Source organism: Larus michahellis, chromosome 6, assembly GCF_964199755.1.
Source record: "Larus michahellis chromosome 6, bLarMic1.1, whole genome shotgun sequence".
NCBI classification, from domain to species: domain Eukaryota; kingdom Metazoa; phylum Chordata; class Aves; order Charadriiformes; family Laridae; genus Larus; species Larus michahellis.
In genome coordinates, this window is record NC_133901.1 from 39,912,452 (window position 1) to 39,935,590 (window position 23,139).

The window sequence follows — 23,139 nt, forward strand, 5'->3', positions numbered from 1 at the left end:
GTTAATAAACCACTTAATAGTGCAGCGTCTTTTTCTTCCATTAAAAAAACACACAATAAGGACATATGAAGCCATTTTTAATATAATCTGCATACTTTCCAAATAACATATTCAGGGAAACAGAGTCATCCTAAATGGCCTTCTCCACATTTACATCTGTAACAGCTGCAGTAGCGGCTCTGTTGGGCTTGATCTTATTCAGTATTGCAGGTTCAACAGAAAATCTAGGCTGAAAATTAAAGGGAGCAAATGTCCCCCTGACAATCAAGAGAATGATTTTGGTCCAAGAGTATTTCTGGCCACAACTTACTTTCAAAAGCAGCTTTGTCATTTGTGCCTGGCCTAGTCCCAATAAGTGCTATTATGATTTGTTACATTTTCTATAGAACCAGGAGACCATTTATTAGCCCCGCGGTATTGTATTGAGCTTCAATTATGTAATAGTCATTATTCTGCCGAATATCCGAAGCTTTATAAGAAAGTTTTAGTTCTGGAAAGAAACGCACAAGGTTCTCAAATGATTTTGAGGAAGATCAAACTCCCCTTTTTTTGCTAGTTGAAAGAGGAAAGGTCCCTTCTTGATATAAATCGTGAATAATTTGAATAGACTTTTTTCTAAAGAAAAACTCCTTTTTCTTTGAAAGCCATTGATAGCTTGGGATTCAAGCAGAAAAGAATAAAAGAAGAAATAATAGTTTCTTCCTAGAAGAGAACGTGATAGGTATGCTTCCAAATTAGCGAGATTTTAATTTAATTATAGCCGAGGAGCGTGTGTGCATGTGTGATTTGCCTGCTTGTAAGTGAGGAATGAGGGTCTGTCCCACACGTTGTGTGGGAGAGGAGGGGGCAGGTCCTCAGCTGGGGTAAGCCTTGCTAAGGGCCCTTCGTTGCTGTTTTTGCAGCTGATGTAAGTGGAGGATGTGCCCCACAGTCCCGTTTGCTTGTTTAGCTGCCCTTTGTGGTTCAACAATACAAATTCTCGATACCTAATCAAATCCCAGTGGCCTTCCATTTCCAACTGGTCTGAGCCACCCGCATCTCCCAGCCTTGTCAGCAAATTAACTACCATAAAATAACTAGTTAACTAGTTACCTGACACCTATAAAAAACCCATTACCTGACTGGCCTAAAATAACTAATAACTAGTTACCTGACATCATCCTTTCTGTCATCCCTTAGGTTTTTTTAAAAAACCTACCCCAAAATATAGATTTTGAAAAGCACTGACATCAAAATAAAAATTGATCAGCTCCAAGCAATTCTGCCCTTCACAAGCCATTTTCCATGATTGAAGGCTTCAGCTTCCAGTTCTCAGAGGCTTCTCCAGTCCTCAATCATCTGCGCATTTTTCCCTGCTCTCTGTCAACAGCCAGACACTACAGTGCCTGTCACCACCAGCAACCAGGTAAAAGTCAGGCCAGCTGTTGCCTCCAATTTTTGGGTTTTTTTAAACTAATAACAAATACACCAAACACACGATGCACACAGAACATACACACGCAACAGCTGCTCTGCCTCCGAGTAGAAAACCCAATTACTCCCAGGTATTCTTAGGAAACGGAAAAGCAATGTTCCCAAGGCTGACAGATTTCTGAAATGATCTTTCTTTAATGTAAGCTCAGTTTAACCGGTATTTTAGTAAAATGACTCGAGCTTTATGCCAGCTGAAGAGAAAGTACATCAAAAAGCTTTTTTTTTGGATAGACCTCAGTATCTCAAAAATTCCCAACCAATGGAAATTTGCTACCGAGGTTGCACCCCTGTTACAAAAACAACCAATTCAAACACTGCTGCTACAACTCGGTATGACCTTGGCCATTGCATAGCAAGCATATGTATGTTTGCATGTATGCTTTGCCCTCTGTGAGGGCAAGCAAGAAATAAGCAGGTGATAATTTTGACCACAACCATGTCATCCCCAGGTTATTTTTGCAGTATAAATGAGTTATATACAGATCAGATGTGTTTGCATTTCATTCACTAATACCACTCAGAGCAGCATTTAGGCGTCCTTATTTTTCACTGTAAGTGGAAAGACATTCGATACCCTGTTTATCTTAAAAAAAATGTGAACTGAAGTAAAATGCATTTGCAAGTTGCACATTTATTGGATCAAGGGAAATAAGGCATCAAGCCAGAATCTGATCTCGTTTGCCACTATGTAAACGATGAGTAAGTCTGCTAGGGTCAACAGAGCAGCAGCACAGTCACATGAGTCACAGCACACTGCTCCTCGGAGAGATTTCTCCATGGCTAAATATACTATTACAGTCACTTCAAGAAAAGATCTGCGTCAACTTCTAATAAATGCTGGCAGCAATGCCGAGCTCTGAGCAGTCACAAAACCAAAAGGATGAACAGGAATTAACAAGTGGCCTTAAAAACCTATTGAAAAGAATGGAAGTTCTGTCCGCACAAGAACTGAAGAATCAGAATTTCGGTAATGAAAATCATGACCTAATTTTTCCACCACCCACATTTAGCCACCTTTCAAATGTCTCCAGGGGAAAAAAAAAAGTAAAAAAGGAAACATAATTTTCTTCAGCATCAAAGTGCAGAAAATACCACTAAACTCAATAGACTAAGTTTGTACAAGTTACCACTCAACTACGCGACAACATGCAGTTTGTTTTACTATGATTTTAACCAGGCTTGTCCCAATAAATGATGTCTTGCTCCTCTCTGGGAAATGCATTAAACAAACCTACTGTTGTCAGCGATCAGGAACAGCCACACCAACAAAAGCCCATCCCCAGAATCCAGCAAAATGGTAATTCCAATAAATACCCTTTATATCTCCATTTGATACATACAGTGCTGAATCTGGAAAAATGAGAGCTCAATAAACCATAAAAGAGATGCCCTTTGGTCTTTTCTTTTTTCAGTGGGGTCATAATTTAGTGCTATTACAACAATCGTTTCAGGTAACTAAAATTCCTTATCAAATGTAGGTTTACGTTCTCTATCAACAAAGTACTGAATTAGAAGAGATTTCATAATTCCTTATGAATTTCTCTCCTACCCAGTCTTTCCACTGGAAGCCTGATTAAATGAGTATTATTTCTTCTTAAGTGGTTTTACAGGTCATTTATCTTAGATTTATGAGTATCAACCTACTTTAGAAGGTATTAGATAGCTTTAACGTTTGACACGTATACTCTAAATCATTTACAGTGCTCTCCATTTGCACTAGACGATCAGTAATCTTCTCAATATTAGGTTTTATTGACAATGCACCATATAGAGTCCTTATTATATGGTAATGATTTAAGATAGGTGCAAGATTGGGAACTAATAAATCCAACAGTTCATTTTTGATTGTTGACACAGAGCTGAGGAATAATGTGCATCCATCTAAATCAGTCTGTTTCTCAATAACGTAACGCACACACACATGTTTAACCTGTTAGGAGCACAGTGCAGAGATATGCAAACAGATCCTAATTCCTGCTATGAGCCTGATGGACTCACACCTAAAGCTCTGTATTTACTCAGAGAAAACCAGAAGTGAATGCGAGACTCCCCTGTGGTGTGGAAGCACCAGCACCCGATGCAGTGGGGGAGCAGGAAGCATTTTGCCCAAGTAGGGAGTCAGTAAGACTGAGATTAAGGGCTTAAAAATCAGCCCCATAATTTATATTTAGGAGACTGTATAAAAGCTGTCATACATAACAAAGACATACCTTTGTGTAGCCCTACACAATAACAATTTCACAGAAATATTGGCATTGATAGTAATTGAATTCAATTGAATAATTGATTCAACTGCTTCAATAGATCAGCCCCCATATCTACATTACTCACAGAAAATTGGAGTAGAAGGAAAAAAAATTAAAGCAAGAGCCTTTGTTAGCAAATGAACATTTCTCCACTGAGTTCCACAGAATTAAAGTCTCATCTGCAACTCTGTAATCCAAAGGTACGTCTTTGAAATGCAGTCAGTCAGGAGATCTGGGTCGGTCCTGCTTTTATAGCACGTCATTGGAAATGGTTTCTGGGGCATTGGAGCTGCACGAACTGGCAATTGGTTAAGTTGAAATGTGACATTTCAAAAAAAGGCTGGAACGATCTCAGAGCAAAACCAACACAAAATCTGAATCCTGCTTTTATCCCAACAGGCACCTGGAAAGAAAACTCCGGTGAAAAATTGGTGGTAGTGGCAAAATTGTCCCGTGACAATTACAGGCGACTATAATTGTGTATAGCAGGGAAGTACAGTAAAGAGGTGGCTTTCTGTCACCTTGCTTGTTCAGAAAACAAACAACCCAAAAGTCCTTACTCAGGCTAGAGGCTTGGCAGGCTCACTCAGCTGTCTACAAATGATTTACTAGCAGAGGAACTGGTGCCACTAAACATTGAGCACTCCAAACTCCAATCAAAATAAAACACCTCATTCAAAGCAACGCAGTTAAGCATCGGTTACCTTGTATTACTTTGGTAAAACCATGCACAGGTTCGCTGGAGGAAGAGGAGAGGGAGGAAAAAAAAAAACCACACACACAAAAAAATCAGTCTTCCCCAAATTAGTGCTCTCCAGCACCGTATACACGCTTCTGTCCTTGACACGAGGGAGCGCCTGCAGACCCCCAACCTAATAACACATTAGCAGGCAATTTACTAATGTACTGTGAAATAGCAGAAATATCACAAGTTCCATTTTTCTTATTAATGGTGCTAACTGCATTCTGCAATGCAGTATCTACATTTTTGTAAGCTTGTTTCATTCACTCAGTTCCTAAATCAGCAAAGTTTAGCAATCTTCAACATCTCTCAGTGATGAGTGAAATTTCTTTTACTACTGTGAAGAAGGGAGGAGGTCAAGAAGGCTTGGGAAAATTTGTTAGCATGATCTGTAATATGAATTTGGCAGAAAAGAAATTGAGAACATTTCTTTGGAAAACAATCAAAGGGCAAAGTTTTCCTCTTGGAGCTGCATGGTAATTCATGACTTACATGCTCCAAAGAAACTTGCTACGCTGATGATTAGGATAGCAAAATATTCACTGTCTGCCTGACAAACCAAAGATGGTAATTTTTCCTCCCTTTGTCAGAATTGCTCTGTTCAGGCAGGGCCATGCATGTGTCCCTTGACACGCAAATAAAGATAGACTGATGCACGTCTACTCAGGAAAGATTTTAATCTAAGTTAGAGATGGCACAAAAAGAAATGACAAAAAGTAACAGGGCAGGTGGCAGAGATTTAGGCTGTTTTGCAGAGAACGACACTGCTTTCTCTTACCTGGACCTTGTCTGCTCCTGGTCTACATGAGAAGTCAGCTTCTCTGTGGTTCACCACTGACAGCACCTCAACACATCCAAGGGACCAATAAAATTGAGGACCTTGAGAGCTTCTCAGATGAGTAATGTTGCGCCTCCTGTATCTGTTTCAGCAGGGGTCAATCAACACAGAATTAAAGCATGGAATTTATTGCCATGGAATAGTATGGTGGCCAGGAGTACAACTGAGTTCGAAAAAGGACTAGACAAATCCATGGAGGAGATGTGCTTTGATTTCAAACCACTGTTGGGTCTGGGTGCACGCTTTATCTCCACAAGTTTCTAAAGCATTGATCAATGGAAGGGACGCCTTCATGTGGGGATCACTTTCAGGGTGCCCCGTTCCTACACTCTTCCCTAAGCATCTCCCATAGCCAATGCCAAAGGACAAAGCCTGGGACTCTTGGATTCTCTTCTATCCAGACATGACATTTCTTACACTATAATGAATGTAATCATAAAAACAGACTGTTTAGACAAGAAAATTGCATTATCTGGAGTTTAAAAGATGCAAGATTCAAATTTTAAGAAAATGTTGTATGAGACATCTACAGAAAGGTTTAAAAAAGAGCTAATTGAAAACTTTGAAATATTCACATAGACTAACCTCAGTGGAAGGAGGCAAAATCCTGAAGCCTTCTCTTCAGTCACTGCAGGAACTGGCTCATCTAGAAGATCATAGAATCATAGAATTGTTGAGGTTGGAAGGGACCTTTAAGATCATCGAGTCCAACCTTTAGCCTACCCTGACAAGAGCCACTTCTAAACCATGTCCCTAAGTGCCCCATCTACCCTTTTTTTAAACACCTCCAGGGATGGTGAATCCACCACCTCCCTGGGCAGCCTATTCCAATGTTTAATAACCCTTTCAGTGAAAAAATGTCTCCTAATATCTAATCTAAACCTCCCCTGATGTAACTTGAACCCGTTTCCCCTTGTCCTATCACTTGTCACCAGGGAGAAGAGGTCAGCCCCCATCTCTCTACAACCTCCTTTCAGGTGCTTCAGAGCACCCTGCAGAGGCTCTCACCAGGAATCACCATCCACATCATCATCCCAAACTGACAGAGCTCCAGTAGTCTTTTCCCAGGAACGGAGAATGACTGAAATTATTTTAGGTGAATAACTTTTATGGACCATTCTTCCTTGTAGCCTCTAAATGATCTCCTCCTGTCAGGCCATAGTGTCCCTTCTTGCTCCTCCTACCCCACCTGGCTGGGGTGCTTGTAGCAACTCACCTTTTCCTTTTTTGTTCTTTGAGTCAGCTGCATAAATATGCAAAATACATAAAATTGCCAGCAGGCCTAGGCAAACACTGTGAGTGCAGAATTCTGCACGAACACAAACCTCATGTTTAATGGAGTCTTTGTTGCAACAGTGACAGTGCAAGCTTAAAAGCAGTGGGCTACTAAGTCTACTATGTAAAAAGTCAAGTTGTTTCTACCCTGGAAATATTTAACATTCTGTTCTTTCTGCTGTATTACTAATTCCAAGTTCTGTTTAACGCTCTGCATCTGAATGGGACTCTCAATTACACCAGTCACCGCAACTATCCTTTGATATTTTTTTCTTTTTTTTGGTCACGTACGTGTAATCTGAATCCACAACTGCTGCAGCCTGAAGCTTGCTCTGCACACTTGAAGTGCCACAACAAAACAGGCTGAAACATTACATTCAGTTTTGAGTTGCTCATGGCAAGCAACGTTGCCCACATGTTTTGTCACTGCTGTCACTTCCTTGTGAACAGTGGCAGAGAGGTGGAGGTGACTTCACCTTGAACACAACCCCTCCTTAGATTGCCAGCGTACAGGAGAGCTATGTGGTTGCACATTGTGGCAGGGGCAGGTACAACACTATCCTAAAATGAGGGAGGAGGCAGAGGAGAGAGGGTGAATTGTCCAGTTACCTGCAGCATCTCTCACTGCTGGATGACATGCCATACTGGCTGGTACCAATAAGAGTACAAACAACCCTTTCACACCCCAGTAAATCTATAGGTGGCAGCTATGAATTCTTTCCCAGCCTTGCTATGTACGTAACCCATGTTGAAGTTCACCTGTCACATCCACGCTCTAACATAAATAGGTGCAAGCTGCAGATGAGAGGGTACAGCCCATGTTAGCATCCTTTCTTCTGAGCAGCTCTCTTCTTTAAGAAGGTCACAGACGTGTTGGAACAGGTCCAGAGGAGGGCCACAAAGATGACCAGAGGGCTGGAGCACCTCTGCTATGAGGACAGGCTGAGTGAGTTGGGGTTGTTCAGCCTGTAGAAGTGAAGGCTCTGGGGAGACCTTATAGCAGCCTTCCAGTACCTGAAGGGGGCCTACAGGAGAGATGGGGAGGGACCCTTTATCAGGGAACTGAGCGATAGGACAAGGGGTAAGAGTTTTAAACTGAAAGAGGGGAGATTTAGATTGGATATTAGGAAGAAATTCTTTACTGTGAGGATGGTGAGACATTGGAACAAGTTGCCCAGAGACGCTGTGGAGGCCCCATCCCTGGAAATGTTCAAGGCCAGGCTGGATGGGGCTTCGAGCAGCCTGGTCTGGTGGGAGGTGTCCTTGCCCATGGCAGGGGGGTTGGAACTAGGTGATCTTTAAGGTCCCTTCCAACCTAAACCATTGTATGATTCTACACACTTCTGGGTTAGACCAGCATCAAACCTATGCTCCAGAGGCTTTTCAGATAAGTACGATTTGTACATCTGGATGAATGTGTTTTTGTGGTCAACTAAACCATGTGCTCACAACCATTTTTTTTTCAGGTTGGCAGTGTAGGTTATTGAAGAAAATGTCTTTTTCTCACTTGTGAAAAGCTGAATTTGAAGCCCACGCACAGTGGCTTTTCTGGGAAAGCAAGTTTTCTAGGAATGTCAGTTACAATTTTAGGAAGGAAACAATGTGGTAATTTCCAAATTCAAATCAAGATTTGGCGCAGAAGAGGAGAAGCAAGGCTTGAGAAGAAAAGGTCATGGCAAAGCACTATGAAACAGGTAAAAAACTGTTTTCTCTTTTTGTCTTCTTTCCCATCTTTTTCAAGCCAGCTTCTTACTAGAAAAGCTGCTTTCCATCTCTTCTAAACTTCCATCACCCTGTCAGTGTAATGCAGCAAAGCGCTGCCTGAAAATAGAGCTTTTCTTTTACTAGAGGATAATTACTAGTTGTTCACTGTCTCATTATAAATCCTAGTGAAGACCAGGATTTTACCATGAAGATGCTGAAAAGCATCAATATTATACCTTATATGGGAAAAATTATACTGTTTCATCTGTCCTCTGCCCCTTGGAAAACCACCACTTCTCTGGCAGAGAAGGTAGAACATAACCCCTCTTTCCTTCTTTCTACAAGATCTGTCTGATTTAAATTGAAAGCTCTGTAGGGTGGGAACTTGTTAGGAACTACTACAAGTATGTGTATTGTAAAGAACTATGTTACATCAACAGTGTTGCAAAAAAAAAAAACAAAACCAAAACCAAAAACAAAATCAAAGATTGTTATAGCAAAGCCTCGACTGTAGGTCCCAGGAATGACAGTATAATTATTTTTAGAGATGACTATAGCAGTAACTCAACAAGACACGAGAGACCTGAGAAACAGCAAGCCTGATTTAAACCAATGGAAAAGCCAGGAATGCAGAATGGAGACTGTTCTTAATGCACCATATTGCATCTGAACATTTTGTTCCTACCCATCTATCCAAAGCATGACGTTTTGCATTTCATATTAACATTCTGAAGACATTAAAGGATTCTTCAATTTGATGTTCATATGCTGTGTCAGAACACGCACTCTGACTGCTTAGAGAGATGTTATGTCTACCTTTTACTCATCTTCCTTCCTCCAGCCTCCTAACCATTGTCCCTCCCACTCCCAAAAAATCCCTGGGGCTATTTTTATTGGTAGCATTATTTAGTTCAGCAGGAAGATAGTTACAAATACGGTTTGTGGGATTTGAACTTCACTTTGAATTTCTGCAATACCTCAGCTGTTATGCATATGTACTAAGACTGAATGCTAACAAATCATTGCAGTAATACTTGATGTTCATATACAATTTCTCATCTTCAAAGCACTTTAAAATTTCCCAGAGGTTCTACAAAATCTGGGAGAGGGAGGAAGAGATATGGGCAAAAGCCTTTGTTTAGCCTTGGTCTTAACATAAATCATAGTTAGTCCCTTTCTGCTGAGTGCTATAGCAGCAATGTTGTAGTCTTCAGATTTAAGTCTGAAGTGCTAAACAATGCTAAATTACCACTAACACATTTTCACTAAAAAGTATTTAAAATACTCCTTTTTTCATACGGACAGCTCTCTTCAGAAGCTCTGTTCTCACCTTTGAGTTCAAAACCAGGGAAACTTGTGACATTAGCATAATGTGCTGGGAGATGAATTTATGTATCAAAATAAAGGATACTTTGATTTCAGAAAGTTTTGATAACAAAAAAAAAATCATATTTCAAAGCAATAAAACAAAAAAGAACATAACCAGGACTCTTCACAATTTTAAAAGAATAAAATCTTTTCAAAAGGTTTTTTTTAAAGGCAAAACTAATAATTCTTCATGAATTCCTTCAGTGTTCAAAGCAGAACAGTTAGCTTTTAACAGCTGAAAGGAAGCTCTCACTAATTTTGCTGGCCAGCGCTGGCAAGAGCAATGAAGAAAAACTTGGAAGTGCATTGTTCCAGAGCTTATCGCTCCTCATCACGTACCAGGGGAAGAGATTTTCCTCAACGCCTGAGACCAAGCAAAATATTCTGCCCGCTGAAAACTTCAAACCATGGTTGGAGGAGAGGGCAGGCGGTGCCCCCTCCTGGCCGCTCCCGGCCGGCACTGCCGAACAAGGACTTGGAGGAAAGAAGGAAAAATGTTTCAAGCGATTTTTTTTTTTTTTTAAATTTTTTTTTTTTGACTGGGCTGAGTCAGGCTTGCAAACTTTTTTCATTATCACCATAAAAAATGGGGATGAAATGAAACAAAAACTAACTCTTTACTTAATAGGAAACAAATCTGAAGTCATAATGAATAAAACATTCTATTTCTCAAATATTCCACTAAACATGTAATTCAATCCAGCCTTTACGCTTGAAAGCATGACTTGCATTCAACATGCTTTCTAGGGCACAGAGTTCTGTAACACAACAATTAGCACAGGCTACGATTTTGAAACATAGACGTTAAACCAGTTCTTCTGAGGTCATTTATTTGGTCAGATTCCTTTTGACTTTGAAATATTCCTATAACCTCTGACAAAATATGGAAACATTCTCAGATGAAAGGTTACGTGCATTCCAGAAAAATTTCCACTGAAATCAAAAGGAACTCTTCTTGAGAACACTCTAAAAGTGCAAGCTCTTAATTTATGTGCTTTTAATATGGTGAAAATAAAGAAGCATAAGGTATGAAATTTGTTTTAAAGCTTAGGAAACAATTTAAAATGAAATAACATACATATGATTAATGAATAACTACACTGAAATGTGTGTAATTAAATGTTAATTAAATTCTCTCTTCATTATATCTGCAGTGCCTCAAAATTATGTTTCTCCCTATGTACTCTCCTAGCAAAATTACCTGAAAAAAGCCATAGGTGTAAAGTAGAATCTGTTAAATATTTCACAACTGGAAAAAGAAAAGAGAATGAAACTACAGCAATTTTTTTTAAATTGAGATTTCTATTCAGAAATAAACTGAACTTCAACATGTTTTAATTACGTATCCTTCTGTTTATAATCTTCTACTTAAGTCTAAACTAAATAATGACACTGGCAGAAGACAGTAAATTTGAGGAACTGGGATGAACTATTTCTAGGTAAATGTTAACAGAGCCATTTTCCTTTACACAAAAATAATTACGTTCAGGCAGGGAGCCAGTCTTCTGTGCACGCCATCCCCTACTGTCCAATTTCTGTAAAATTCAACATCACCTTTCTTATCTGTCTATTTAGGACTTTTTAATTTTTCCGTTCTCAAAGTATAAGCTTTTCTTGCATTTGCAGCTTTTCATTTATCTCTGCCTGGAAAGAAAATAGAAGAAAAAAGTGGTTATGATGGAGCTATCTTAGGCTGCACATTGTCTTTGTGGTTTTGACACACTGTAGTGCAGTAAGACAGACATTATCCTACACACCTTCCTGTTTTGCAGACATAATGGTGTTTCAGCCTGTACTTACGTGATAACACTTTATCGTATTACTGTGCACAATCCCGATGTATGGTATGGCTGCCATGAACAGGAAGTGATCTTGGACAGCCATTTTTCATGTGACCTTGTCTTGGGAGATAGGCTAATTTGCCTGTATTCTCAGACAGCCTTTACCAATAAACACCAAATCAGAAAAATTGCTTTGGGATTTGGTTGTTGCCACTGTTTTCCTTTGCTGCAGATGTTCTCTAGTGTAGTACGTTTTGTTGAAACACTGCTGAAATTAGAAAGCATTACTGAAAATGAACAATAAAAACCCATATTTCTGTGATGTTGCTTGTCTTTCTTAATTACAAACACAATTATGAATGTGTATCTCATTCTGGAAATCCAGACTGCTGTAGACATGGAGCCTTTCATTTGCAAAGTAACATTTGTGGGGAAGGTACAAGGGTTGTGACATGTTTTAGTGAAATCTTCGGCAGTGATGATGTGTAGCAATCGTTAATTTTATAGTATTTGGCAATGTAGGATCACTGGAGAAAAGGCCACAAATAGTGGGGGTTATGGGGAATTTATCTATATTTCTCAATATCAGCATTCATCATGGCAAAAACACGTGAGAAACAGAAGGAGTACAATGACAGTCTTTCCAAAAGTCGCAAAGTTTTGGTCGAATAACTGGAACGGGTGCAAAGATCCTTTACAGACTCCACATAAACTGATCCAAAACTTGGAGGTACATTCTTAATGGACTTTACGTAATTTTGATAAAGTGAATGGATTTGGCCCACAAAAGCTTGCAGTAACTTGCCGTTTTAGGAACTTTTTGGCTTGCCAGTCCTAGAAATCCCTACTAGTGCTATACTGCAACCTACCAATGGATAACCCCAGCTAAAACCTTTTTGAAGTTCTCAGTAGCTCAGATTAGCATCAAAAAGCTGGAATTTCTATCCCAACTTTGTATCTGTAGAGATGGCCTTCACCATATTCAATCCATCCTCAAGTATCAACAAATATGTCTCTCCCTTTACATTATATATACACTTAGCTGCTTTGCTGTGGAACACTGATCCTCCAGGCTAATCCCCTCTCAGCCACCCCAGCTGCTTTTTCTTTTCCAGTTTTTATATCCCTCTGTCTCTGATTCTACCTTCAGTGGAAATCAGCTGCCACCATACTCACTACGGCTGCTGTTGAGATCACTGAGAGTCAGCACTGTGACTTCAGACTAAAAGTTATTTTCTAGACTCAACTACAGCAAGACACACCTCATGTCCCCTGGAGACGTAGTGCAGATTGTGAAATCACAGTTCACTCATAACAACAAAATGGTATGAGTTTGACCATGTATCAGGTAAAAATCTAATGATAAGATTAACTCAGAAGTCAACAAACCGAGAAGTCAGGTGATACATTGGTAAAGGACTTTTGAAAACTAAAAGGAAATTATTTCCGGTGATATAACCAGAGTTGCAAAGGAAGAAGAAACGGCATTTTTCTAATCTGTGCAGTTTCTGTAAAGAAAAAAAGCTCTTAGCACTACTTCTAATGAAATCAAGTCAAGTGAAAACCACGCATTTCATTTTTCTTGTAGGTGGAGACAGGACTAAGACAACATAGGCCAGGTTCCCTCCTGTTTCTAAAGATGTGTTGAAATGGAATATGAAATCAAATAGGTAGATCTAATGACAGCATCATTATTCCAATTTATATTCCCCATTCATACATAATACATGTAAAGCAATTTATCAATATCACACTATTTTCAGACAATATAAGATATTTAATAAACCGTGGCTTGGTCAGCAGCGTCCAATGTGCTGCACCAAAAGTTTAAAGCGTCTAATGCCACCTGGTTGTGGCAAAGAGGATGAAATTCCACCAGTTCCTGGGTGGAACTGAGTTCTAGCTGGTTTGCTTTCAATAATTGCACATGCTTGAGGGAGCAGTTTATGAAATAACAATGATCTACTCCACTGGTTTTCCACGTGTTTCAATTTGTAGGCCTCCCTGTAGAGAAGCAGATCACCCTACAACAAATTTAAGTCCACTGACAATAGCGTCCTTCCCTTTCATGAGCCCCATAGGAAGAACTCATGGACTCCTCAGAATCTGCAGACCACATACTGAAACCTCATCTGTTCCTATATGCACCTACCAAATGAAGTCCAGAATTGGCATAAATGTGTTATTTCTCACACAGATTGAAGGATGTGTAACATAGATGTAACTAACAATTTCCGTTTAAGCACACATTGCATATACTCTATCACAGCAGCTAATCCTGAAGCCCCAAAAAGGGATTTTATCACTGACATCACTGAGAGCAGGATTCGGCCCATGTTTCTTAACACATAGTAATGCTGAAGATATATGTTGTTATATTACTGAATATTTTTTATCTTATCACATGTAAGCTGACTAAACTATGAGTTATTTATAGAGGCTAATTCACATTTTTACAGCATATGGATGTGCTTTTTGCCAGCTTTAGTATGAATACAGTTTATATTCATTAAGGCTGAGCTAGCTAATTAACCATAGACAGAATTAGTGAACAACATTCTAGTAATAGTACCTCAAGGTTGACAATAATTTCATTTGGGATTTCACCCACTGTGGACTTCTGATCTTCATCAGTGACATCAGCCACAGCATCTGCCTCGAAGGACTCTACCTCTGGACAAGGCTCTTCCAGGTAACCTTCCAGGTCTTGATCAGACCCCTAGCAGCAACCAACCACAGGAAATACGTGAGTGAGACTATCTTCCTGCTCTCTAGAAGACCAAACAGCATCAGCCCAAAGACATGTAACAATACATGAAGCCTGCTTTTGAGAACTGCTCTGACAGAGACTGTCAGCATCTCTCTTTCACTGCCCAGGCCAGGCAGATCCTGAGGTTATGAAGTCGTGTGGGGAGAGAGCCCAGAGGGGCTGACTCAAATATCCTCTATTGACTGATTAATGCGTTAAAAGCAACTTCGTTTTATCTTGGAAGAGAATGCATGCTATATTCTGGGGAATAAATGTTATTAGTGCCAGGCTCCAATGAGAATAAATGAGAGGAGAGTCATAGAAAAGCACCTTTTTAAAAAAAAAAAAAAAAAAAGAAAAAGAAGGAAAAAACCTCCATACCTTAGATTCTGTCTCTGCGGTTGCTGGTGATATTATGAACGATGAATAAATATCCGAAGGTATGCCTTCTTCCAGCAGAGCAGGGAATGGGGGAACTGCAGGTGGGGCAAGTTCAATCACATACTGACAGTATTAAAAAAAAAAAAAGAAAAAAGAAAAAAAAAAGAAAAAAGTAATTCAGGTTTAATTATTGCTCAGAGGTTCGTTGCAGATTTTTTTAAATGGAATGAAATGGCTGGCAAACAACAAAAAACAATACCTTTTTTGTTACTATCCAGGTGCTCAGAATGGGAAAATATACTGAAAATTATTATAGATCAGCTTTGATTTCTAGCTGCATCTCAAGGGACCCTCTTTATAATACTTGGAAAGAACAGATGATTTTTGTAATTTCATAACACTACAGCTTCTTACTCATGTGGATAATTAAGTTTAGAAAACACCAGAGCTTGGGTAACATGCAGTCTTCCCAACGCAAATTTGTCACTTCTGAACAGGGATCTTGTTGCATTTTGGAATTAAAGGGCCCAGCTGACCACCAGGGTATTCTTTCAAAGGAATCTGCTGGAGTAAAGTTGTAGTGACACTGCATCAAATAAGGCCCTAAGAAAAATATTTTAATATGTGACTGTAATTTAAGAATTGCTAATAGTCCAAGTTTTGCTGCTTCATCAACTTGCTCCCATTTCTCTTTCCTGTGAACACGGGAACCTCACTGCTATTCTGCTGGTGTGTGAACTGTGGCTCCAGGAGTGCTCTGTCAAGGAAATGGGTTTTCCCCCCCTGGAGTAGCTGGATGCAGCACTCAGTCCTTCCTCAGGCTCTGGCGGGCGATGCAGAAGGCGGCCCTGCGTCCTCTAAAGGGACAAGGGTTTGTGTTGTTTTTTTTTTTTAAAAATGGATGACAGAACATACATGCCAAATAGGGCGACGAAAGGCATTTTTGAAGGAGCGGGGAAACAGTATAATACTAAAATGATATGTTTGGGCCCTCTACAATGGGAAGAGCCCACTGAGAATACCAGGCAGATGTTCCAGTTCTGAGTCAGCTATTACAAACATGATTTTGCTTGGATGGTGTAAGTCAACTACATTAATTCACATCAGGGTAATTGCAGCTCCCATAAATTAATTTCCTCATACCTTTGAAATCATAGTGAAGTTGATATTTGGTTTATCTAGTTACTTGCTACTGTTAAACGTGCTGAAAATATTAAAGGTTCTGGACAGTTGCAAAAGTGATAGCAAAAATTGAAAATAGACAGTGGAACCTAGCCATTGTTCTTTATTGTATTAAAAATTCCTTTTGTGGTCCTAAAAGCTCTTCAGAAGTTATGTTTGGACACTTTCATTGTCTTCAAGATTGTCAGAAAGTTTAGGTTTTGCATCAAAATTAAAAAGCCTTATGTTGAGCTAAACGTTATTCTTTCTAAAATAAAAAGCTTTGCTTTCTAATTGTATTTTTTTTAAACTAGAGGTATTTTGATTTAACAAGTATTTCCATTTTTTCTGATTTCTCACCTTATATTTTCTTATTAAAAATATTAGTTGAATTGGATGAGAATTCAAAATTACTTTCTGCTTCTTTAAAATAATGTTTTTTGGTTAGTTAATTAACTATTCACTCTAAATATTTTCTTTATCTAGATTAAATCATTATTCCATTTATTTCCTCCAGTCCAAATTTTAAAAAAATGAAATAACGTAAAAAACTAGACTGGGTTTTTAAAAATCAATTCCTGGCTGATCAAATACATTTTTGTAGCATGGATAACATTTTCAGAGGTTCTGTTTTAGAATAATATTTTTACTTCACTGCGTCCTTTTAAAGAGAGCCATTCTTTACTCATCTGTTCTGTGTCTAATAATAACCCTTGGATCATTAAGAAATAACTAAATTACAGCAGAACTAGTCTCTTTAATGAGCCATAATAGTCTCAACGTTTAGCCAAAAGTTTTTTAAAAGACTGGGAAACTTCAATGCAGAATATGAAGTATTTTGTTTAGTAATAATAAGTTTATGAGCAGTATTACAGTTTACAGCCAAAATATAGTGACCTAAAAATGCCATTCTGCATTGCTCCTTCCTATACATTGTGTCCTTAACAAGTCCAGGGGAAAATTAGAACGAATGAATTGTGGTGAGAGCCCGAAGCCAACAAACGTATTTAAATGAATCCTTCTGATGCAATACTTTCCTTTAAAAAATACAATTAAGTCTTTGTATTTCCTTTGAACAAAACCTCATGTTTAATAGCACCAATGGCTCTGTAGTAAAATCTATTTAAAAACAGAGAAGGAGACACAGTAAGTTTCATACAGTTACGGTTAGCTTTAAAAAACGTTGCTAATTTCTGAAGTCTGAGTAAATTTACGGTGAATTACTTCCACTGACCTACATTAAAAAAATCATCCTCCTTTTTTAATTCCTGAAGATTTGTCATTATGTGAGTATTATTCACTATGACAAAGACGTATTACTCAAACTGTCCTCTTGAATCAATATAACTATCGAAATGTGAGAAACAGTTTGGCAGGATGATAATGCCTTAAAATTAATTGGCAATATTTGCCTGCACATTGCGGTCCGAGGGGTGCGTGCGAATTCAAAAATAAAGCAACCGTAAGGCAGTTGCACAAATGTAGAGGGCATATCAGTGGCAGCTACAGATAAAAGGATGCTCCGAAAGAGACTGGAGGAAACAGAAATTACATGCAATATTCTTACTAATCCCTAGGTGTGGTGGGGTGCCAAAAGCCCACTTGAATCTGGACAAGTTAGAGCAGGCTAGAGGCTGCTCTAACATTCAGCAGAGGTTAATGCGGGAAATATCATACAGCGTCACCTTTACTTTCCCACCCCAGTCGCACCAAGCCCCGGCGTAGGCACAGCCGAGGACTGTAGCTGGAGTTCAGGCGCTGCTCACAATGTACAGCCCCATGCCACAATTTTTCTCTGGAATTCTTTCTAGGAAAAGGGTGCATAAAGAGAGGTAAATATAGAAAGTGTCATGTTGTTCTGTACGTAAACCCACATACTTTTCTCGTTGTTGAGAGCCAGCAAATTACCTTTTTACAAATGTAGGCAGAGCAAAGACAATAAAATAGTATACAGGAAAATTTCTAAAACAGAATAATGGCAGGAAAGAAGATTGGTAAAACGTTCTAATAAATGAGTTCCACAGATGTGGTAGTTATTATAAAATTAGCTTTGCATAACTTACCAATATACCGTTACATTTTCCCCCAGATGTTATCTGTTACTTAAATTAATTTTGCTTAAGTTACTATTATTGCAGATTTTATCCACACAGTATTTTATTATTTAAGTTTCTGTGGCATAAAACAAGCCCCGGCTGATAGCATTACTTTTAATAATATATGTAAGAGGTTTTAGTATTATACAAATGGCTGCTGGGTATATCTTAATAGTCATAGCACAGAACGTCTGCTCTCAAAATATTATGTAGATTAAAACCAGCTATTTACTTACACTCTAATTCAAGTCATTGGAAAGGTTTGCAGTATTTATGTATGTGGTATGAAGGCAAACAATCTACTCAGGGAATAAATATCAGAGTTTGGAAATTAGCAAAGCTAAGGTCAAGGTCAGTTTGGATTTACTAACATACTTGCTGAAAATTAGAATTTATAGTTTATGCCTAGCTATTTCACAAATGAGAAAAGAGACTGAGTGGTGTATTTGCCTCTTTGATACAAGGCCTTTGTATCATAGAAATATTTTAAAACCACCTTTTCAGCTTAATATTAACTGAAATTCTGTACTCTTCTCCACAGAGTCTTAACATAAATTCCCCTTAGCTAATCTTACCAAACACAGGAAAATAATTATTTATAAGGATTGGAAAAAATCAGTAGGGACCCTTTATAAAGCCTTGTAACATCTTTCAAGGCCTTTCAATGGATATGGATTTGATTTTATATGAATGATAAATGCATTTTAAAAGGGTGGTTTTTGTGTGTTATTCTCCATATTCCTATCATCTCTGTAGTTTCTAATTGTATGCCATAGGACCTTATGCTACCAGAGACCTGCACAGACTTCTCTCTTACATATGATCATATGTGAGATTTGCTATGAACCAAAATATTTAATACAGGATTTACATTAGTTTGCCATTCATGCTAAGCATGCCCAGCTACACACCTACAAATGCGCTGAATTTCAGCTGCTGGAATAAAAGGCATTTACAAGATATGGTTTGTTAGCTGCCTGTATTTCATGTGGTTGAATTTGAATGAATAACTAATGGCCAGAGATGCACTGTCTCACACTGACTCAAACCAGCCCGCCTTTGTTTTTTTTCCCCCTCTTTAACCTGCCAGCATACACAAACACAACAAATCCACCCTACTTGCCTTCTGAGGCATCGCCCACCAGTGTTCTCACAGGTGAGGAGGTTTCTGGGAGGCTGCTGGTAGCCCTACAAATACATTTGCCATCCTATTTTGCAGCAGTGCTATACACAAGGTCTGAAGGATACTATGAAGCACTCAAAAACTTAATCCAGATGTATGATCTGTGCGGTGTGACTGAGATGGCAGAGCTTCCTTCTGAACTCCTTCACTGTACACGTTTGTATTAATATTTAAAGTAGAATTAAGATCAATGTGGGACTAAACTTGGCCTCTGAAGTATGTTCCCCGGTTGCTAGTGATGCACATGGAAATTCTGTGTGCATGTTCCTGGGCAGGAGTTTTCAAACCACTATTCCTTAAATGAGACAAAAGTTCAGTAAGTCAAAGGTATACTTTATGCTTTTTTTCCTGCATTTCAGAATTCAAGTTAATACGTTTTAAAGATACTTTTCCATGTTTCTGAGCTGAGATGAGAATCAACTTTGTTGACAATACATCAGTAATTAATCTAGTCCAAAATAGCTATCTGAAGCAATTTGGTGCCTACATTGACAAAACAGGATCTACTCCTCCCCCCAGGAAGCTGTAAATCAGTCAGTGACATCTGGCCTCAAGGACATCAGAGTCATCTGAAATGTGGTAATTTATATTAATGAACATCAATATTAATTTTTAAATAAAAAGAATTTGCCACTGCCATTATGTTTACATAAGGAATATTATTTATAGCTTGTGTTCCTCCTTTCCTACATTTTGCCCATAAATTATTGTAAGGAAACACGCTGTCACAGTTATAAATATTTTTCCTTGGAGTTAAAGCTTTTACATATCCTCTTACTGTTTTCAGTAACTATATGAGGGCAACGACCAGGATTTTCTTGCTACTCCAGGAACTGCTGCCAATTTTAATGCTCGACTGAGTAGAAAAGGGTGCTTCTACAAAAACAACCAAAGCCTTCCTCTCTAGAGATATCTTAATGCAGAATGCCTTTAATACCTAGATGCTGTAAGAATATCCTAACATACCAGAAAAAAAATAACACTGATTTTACTGGGCTGCAATCATCTACTTCTGCTTTTACCAAGCTTCCAATTATTACTGCCAATTCACAGATTATTTAGAAAGACAAAATAAGAGACGTCCAAAAAAAAAAAAATCCCCAGTTGGCTTTCATGCTGAGGACACATCTCTAAATGATTCACCTTGGAATGGTCACTCTAAATTCACATTGTGTTTAGCATTGCCAAATCTCCTAGAGTTATGGGATTACAAGAGAATCTCAGCTTTCATTTAAAAATAAAGTTAGTGTCTAGCTCTTATGGTTGCAGAGGAAAGACTGAAAACAAATCTTGAAAGCTCAAAAGCTAGACTGCAAGCAAAAGGAACCAAACAACAATTCTTTTTAAGCACACCTCATGATTTTTTGGGATCTGTCTCACCATTTTAAAATGCTTGAGGTTAACAAAATCCTTTTAAAAACAATGCATACAGATTTTGAGGAGGGATGAGGATTTATTTTTAGTACCTGAAAGTGTGACTCTTGCATGTCAGGACTCTTCAAAGTGCCATCCCCCCTTTCCACTTCAAGGGCACCCATCAAACAAGCAAAGAGAAGGCAGGTCCTAATCTGGCTGTACAGTTATACTCAACAGGGATCTAATGCCATTTAAAAAAAATAAAAGTAATCAAGAGTCTTTCCCATAGCAACCACCTTGCTGGATCTACAAATATTTAAAAAAAATTAAGTTTATTTTTACTACTCATGTGATCACATTAGAAAACCATGAAAGTATGTTCTGTTGAGCCCAACGCACAACAGGCAGTCTAATACATTGGAGGCATACGCCTTATCAGGCCAGAGCTTTACATTTCCTTGTGCATCCCTTTTTCCAAATCATTTGATTAGGAAAAATCTGAAGTGAATGCTAAAAACATTATGATAGAAGTATGACAGTATATTTGGCCAGGTGCATTTTGATACCTCTTTCTGAGAGGAGGCTTCATACATTTTATAAGGACTTGCCGCAGTCTTATACACAGAGAAAAATTTGCATGAGAGCATGTGCCTTTGGCAACAAAGTGGCCTATAAGAATTAAATTGCTTAGAGGGATGGTATTCATCACACCTGCTTTAGGGCCTTTGTCAACCCCCTAAACCCCTCCTTGCAGTAAGTGCAAAGATGACTGTATCTCCTGAGGGAAAGTCAGAGCAACCAAGACAAATTAAGTACTTAACAATTGCTTAATATACCTGCCTTGGTCCACAGCAAGCACAGGCTGTTACCTCTCCCACTGAGCTCCCATTTTGCTCCCATGAGCATAAAATGCTAATGTAGACATGCCTATCTCCAGCATGTATGTCTATCTCTGGCATGTCTCACACTGTGTACATGCTAGTTAGAGCAGGCGTGTGTAGGGAGCTGTGTGTTACCCCCACCGGATTTCTCTTCGTTCATTAAGCATAGTTGTTAGGCTTTATGTAAACATTGAGTACAATATACGTGAAAGAAAGGCACTAAGAAGATTCCCAAAAAACTAGGAAAACTTTGAAAGAAACCTTTGAAACAAAAAGGGTTCAAGGAGTTATTGGGAGCTGCTGCTGAGAAAATCTGAGAGCAGAAAAAGATTTTTTTTGCCATTGATACAGTAATGTGTAACCACTGCCTCAAGCTGGAGAGAGGTCCCACCTCCTGCCTTTGTCCGCTGCCACTCTTGGACAGCCTTCCCTTCCTATCCATTCCCTCCAAAACTAGAATTTTCGCCATGCAAGACTGGTCATGGACAAGTCCCTCACACAACTGCCCCATGACCCGTACATTCCTGCACCACCAATTGACAAAGCAAGAAGCTCTCTCTGAACTCCTCTCAGTCATCAGGTGCATTAGATGCAAATAGGCTTGTCTATATTGATTCACCCCTAGCTGACGCTACAGAAAAAGCTGCTCTAACATTTAAAAGGTTACATTAAAAACAAACCAAAACAAAAACCCAACAACCTAAAGAGTATTGATTCTGAGCTAAGAGGAAAAAAAAAATTGCTCACACAATTTAAAAACTACAATATAGATTTTTTTTTTTAAAATATGCTACATTAGAAAACTTTTCAGGATGTACAGTCACATAAAAATGGGGAACTTGCATTCTTTGTTATTAGACCTAAAACATAAAGTCTTTACTTGACTGTGTAAGTTTCTGTTAAAACAACAATTTGTCCTGTGGACTGTAAATTCAATTACTGTTTTTATTGGAATCACATTTTGCTTTGGAAACAATCATGCAGAAAAACAACCAGTAACTTAGACATCTTAAAAACATCTTAAAACAGGCATGGCTTTGAGAACAAATAAGTTATGGTAATTCTTCCACTGTGAACTGCAATGTTTTTTAAATCCATTTCCATATTTTTAATTAACACCTAGTTCAAAAAAAAAAATCTTACTGTAGGTCATTTTAATCACAAATGGGAAAACAAATTTACTTTATCAGAAAATTGACTCGACACTATTTTAGGGACTTATTTTTCATGTTTTTATCATCAAAATTAAGTTATTAACATACATTTTCCAATTTGGGAATGCAGAAGTAAGGCAATTTTTTCTCTCAAATTTCAGAGTTACAGTTTTCAGTCACCTCTCTATGTGAAACTAGTCTATTTTTGCACCAGAATATTTGATCAGTACCCACAAAACCCCACAGAAGTCTAAAATATCAGTCCTTCTTTACAATTGCGTTTCCATATAGCTTGAATCTGCAGTATTCTAACCATAGTCTGTTAGTCAAAAGAAACCACCACTTCCTTATATCACACTTGACTTTCATATCCCATTGTAAACAGCCTCTCCTTATTACAGTACATGTTCATAAATCTGTTTATACTGGATCTCAGTTTGAATACTGGGGTTGGTTTTAACTCTCTCTTATAATATTGCCATTCACATTAAATAAAAATGCAGTTGTGGATAGGGGCAGGGTTGGTCTGATGAACGCAAGAGTTAAACAAAGCTTTGTTTCAGCATAGCTTGGCTTGGTGGGTGATGCAAAATCTAATAATTTCCTCTTGGTAAACTGCCAAAGCCAACCACACCTTGAATGATGTGAGGTTGTTTTTGAGACGGTAACATCTCCTTACAGATTATCTCCTCCCACTTTGACTTGGAAGGTTTCTGAGAAGAGGAGTCATTTCCATTTCTGTTGGGGCATG

At 38.5% G+C, this 23,139-nt stretch overlaps 1 protein-coding gene across 1 annotated transcript in view; it reads right to left on the bottom strand.

The window, feature by feature from the left end:
- Window positions 1-11,071: 11,071 nt before the first annotated feature.
- Window positions 11,072-23,139, bottom strand: part of CABCOCO1 (ciliary associated calcium binding coiled-coil 1) — a 51,719-nt gene continuing 39,651 nt past the window's right edge. Inside the window, 4 exon segments of the mRNA XM_074591211.1 lie at window positions 11,072-11,257; window positions 11,260-11,290; window positions 14,000-14,146; window positions 14,558-14,680. Coding sequence (XP_074447312.1) covers window positions 11,214-11,257; window positions 11,260-11,290; window positions 14,000-14,146; window positions 14,558-14,680 — 345 coding nt within the window. The 3' untranslated portion in view covers window positions 11,072-11,213.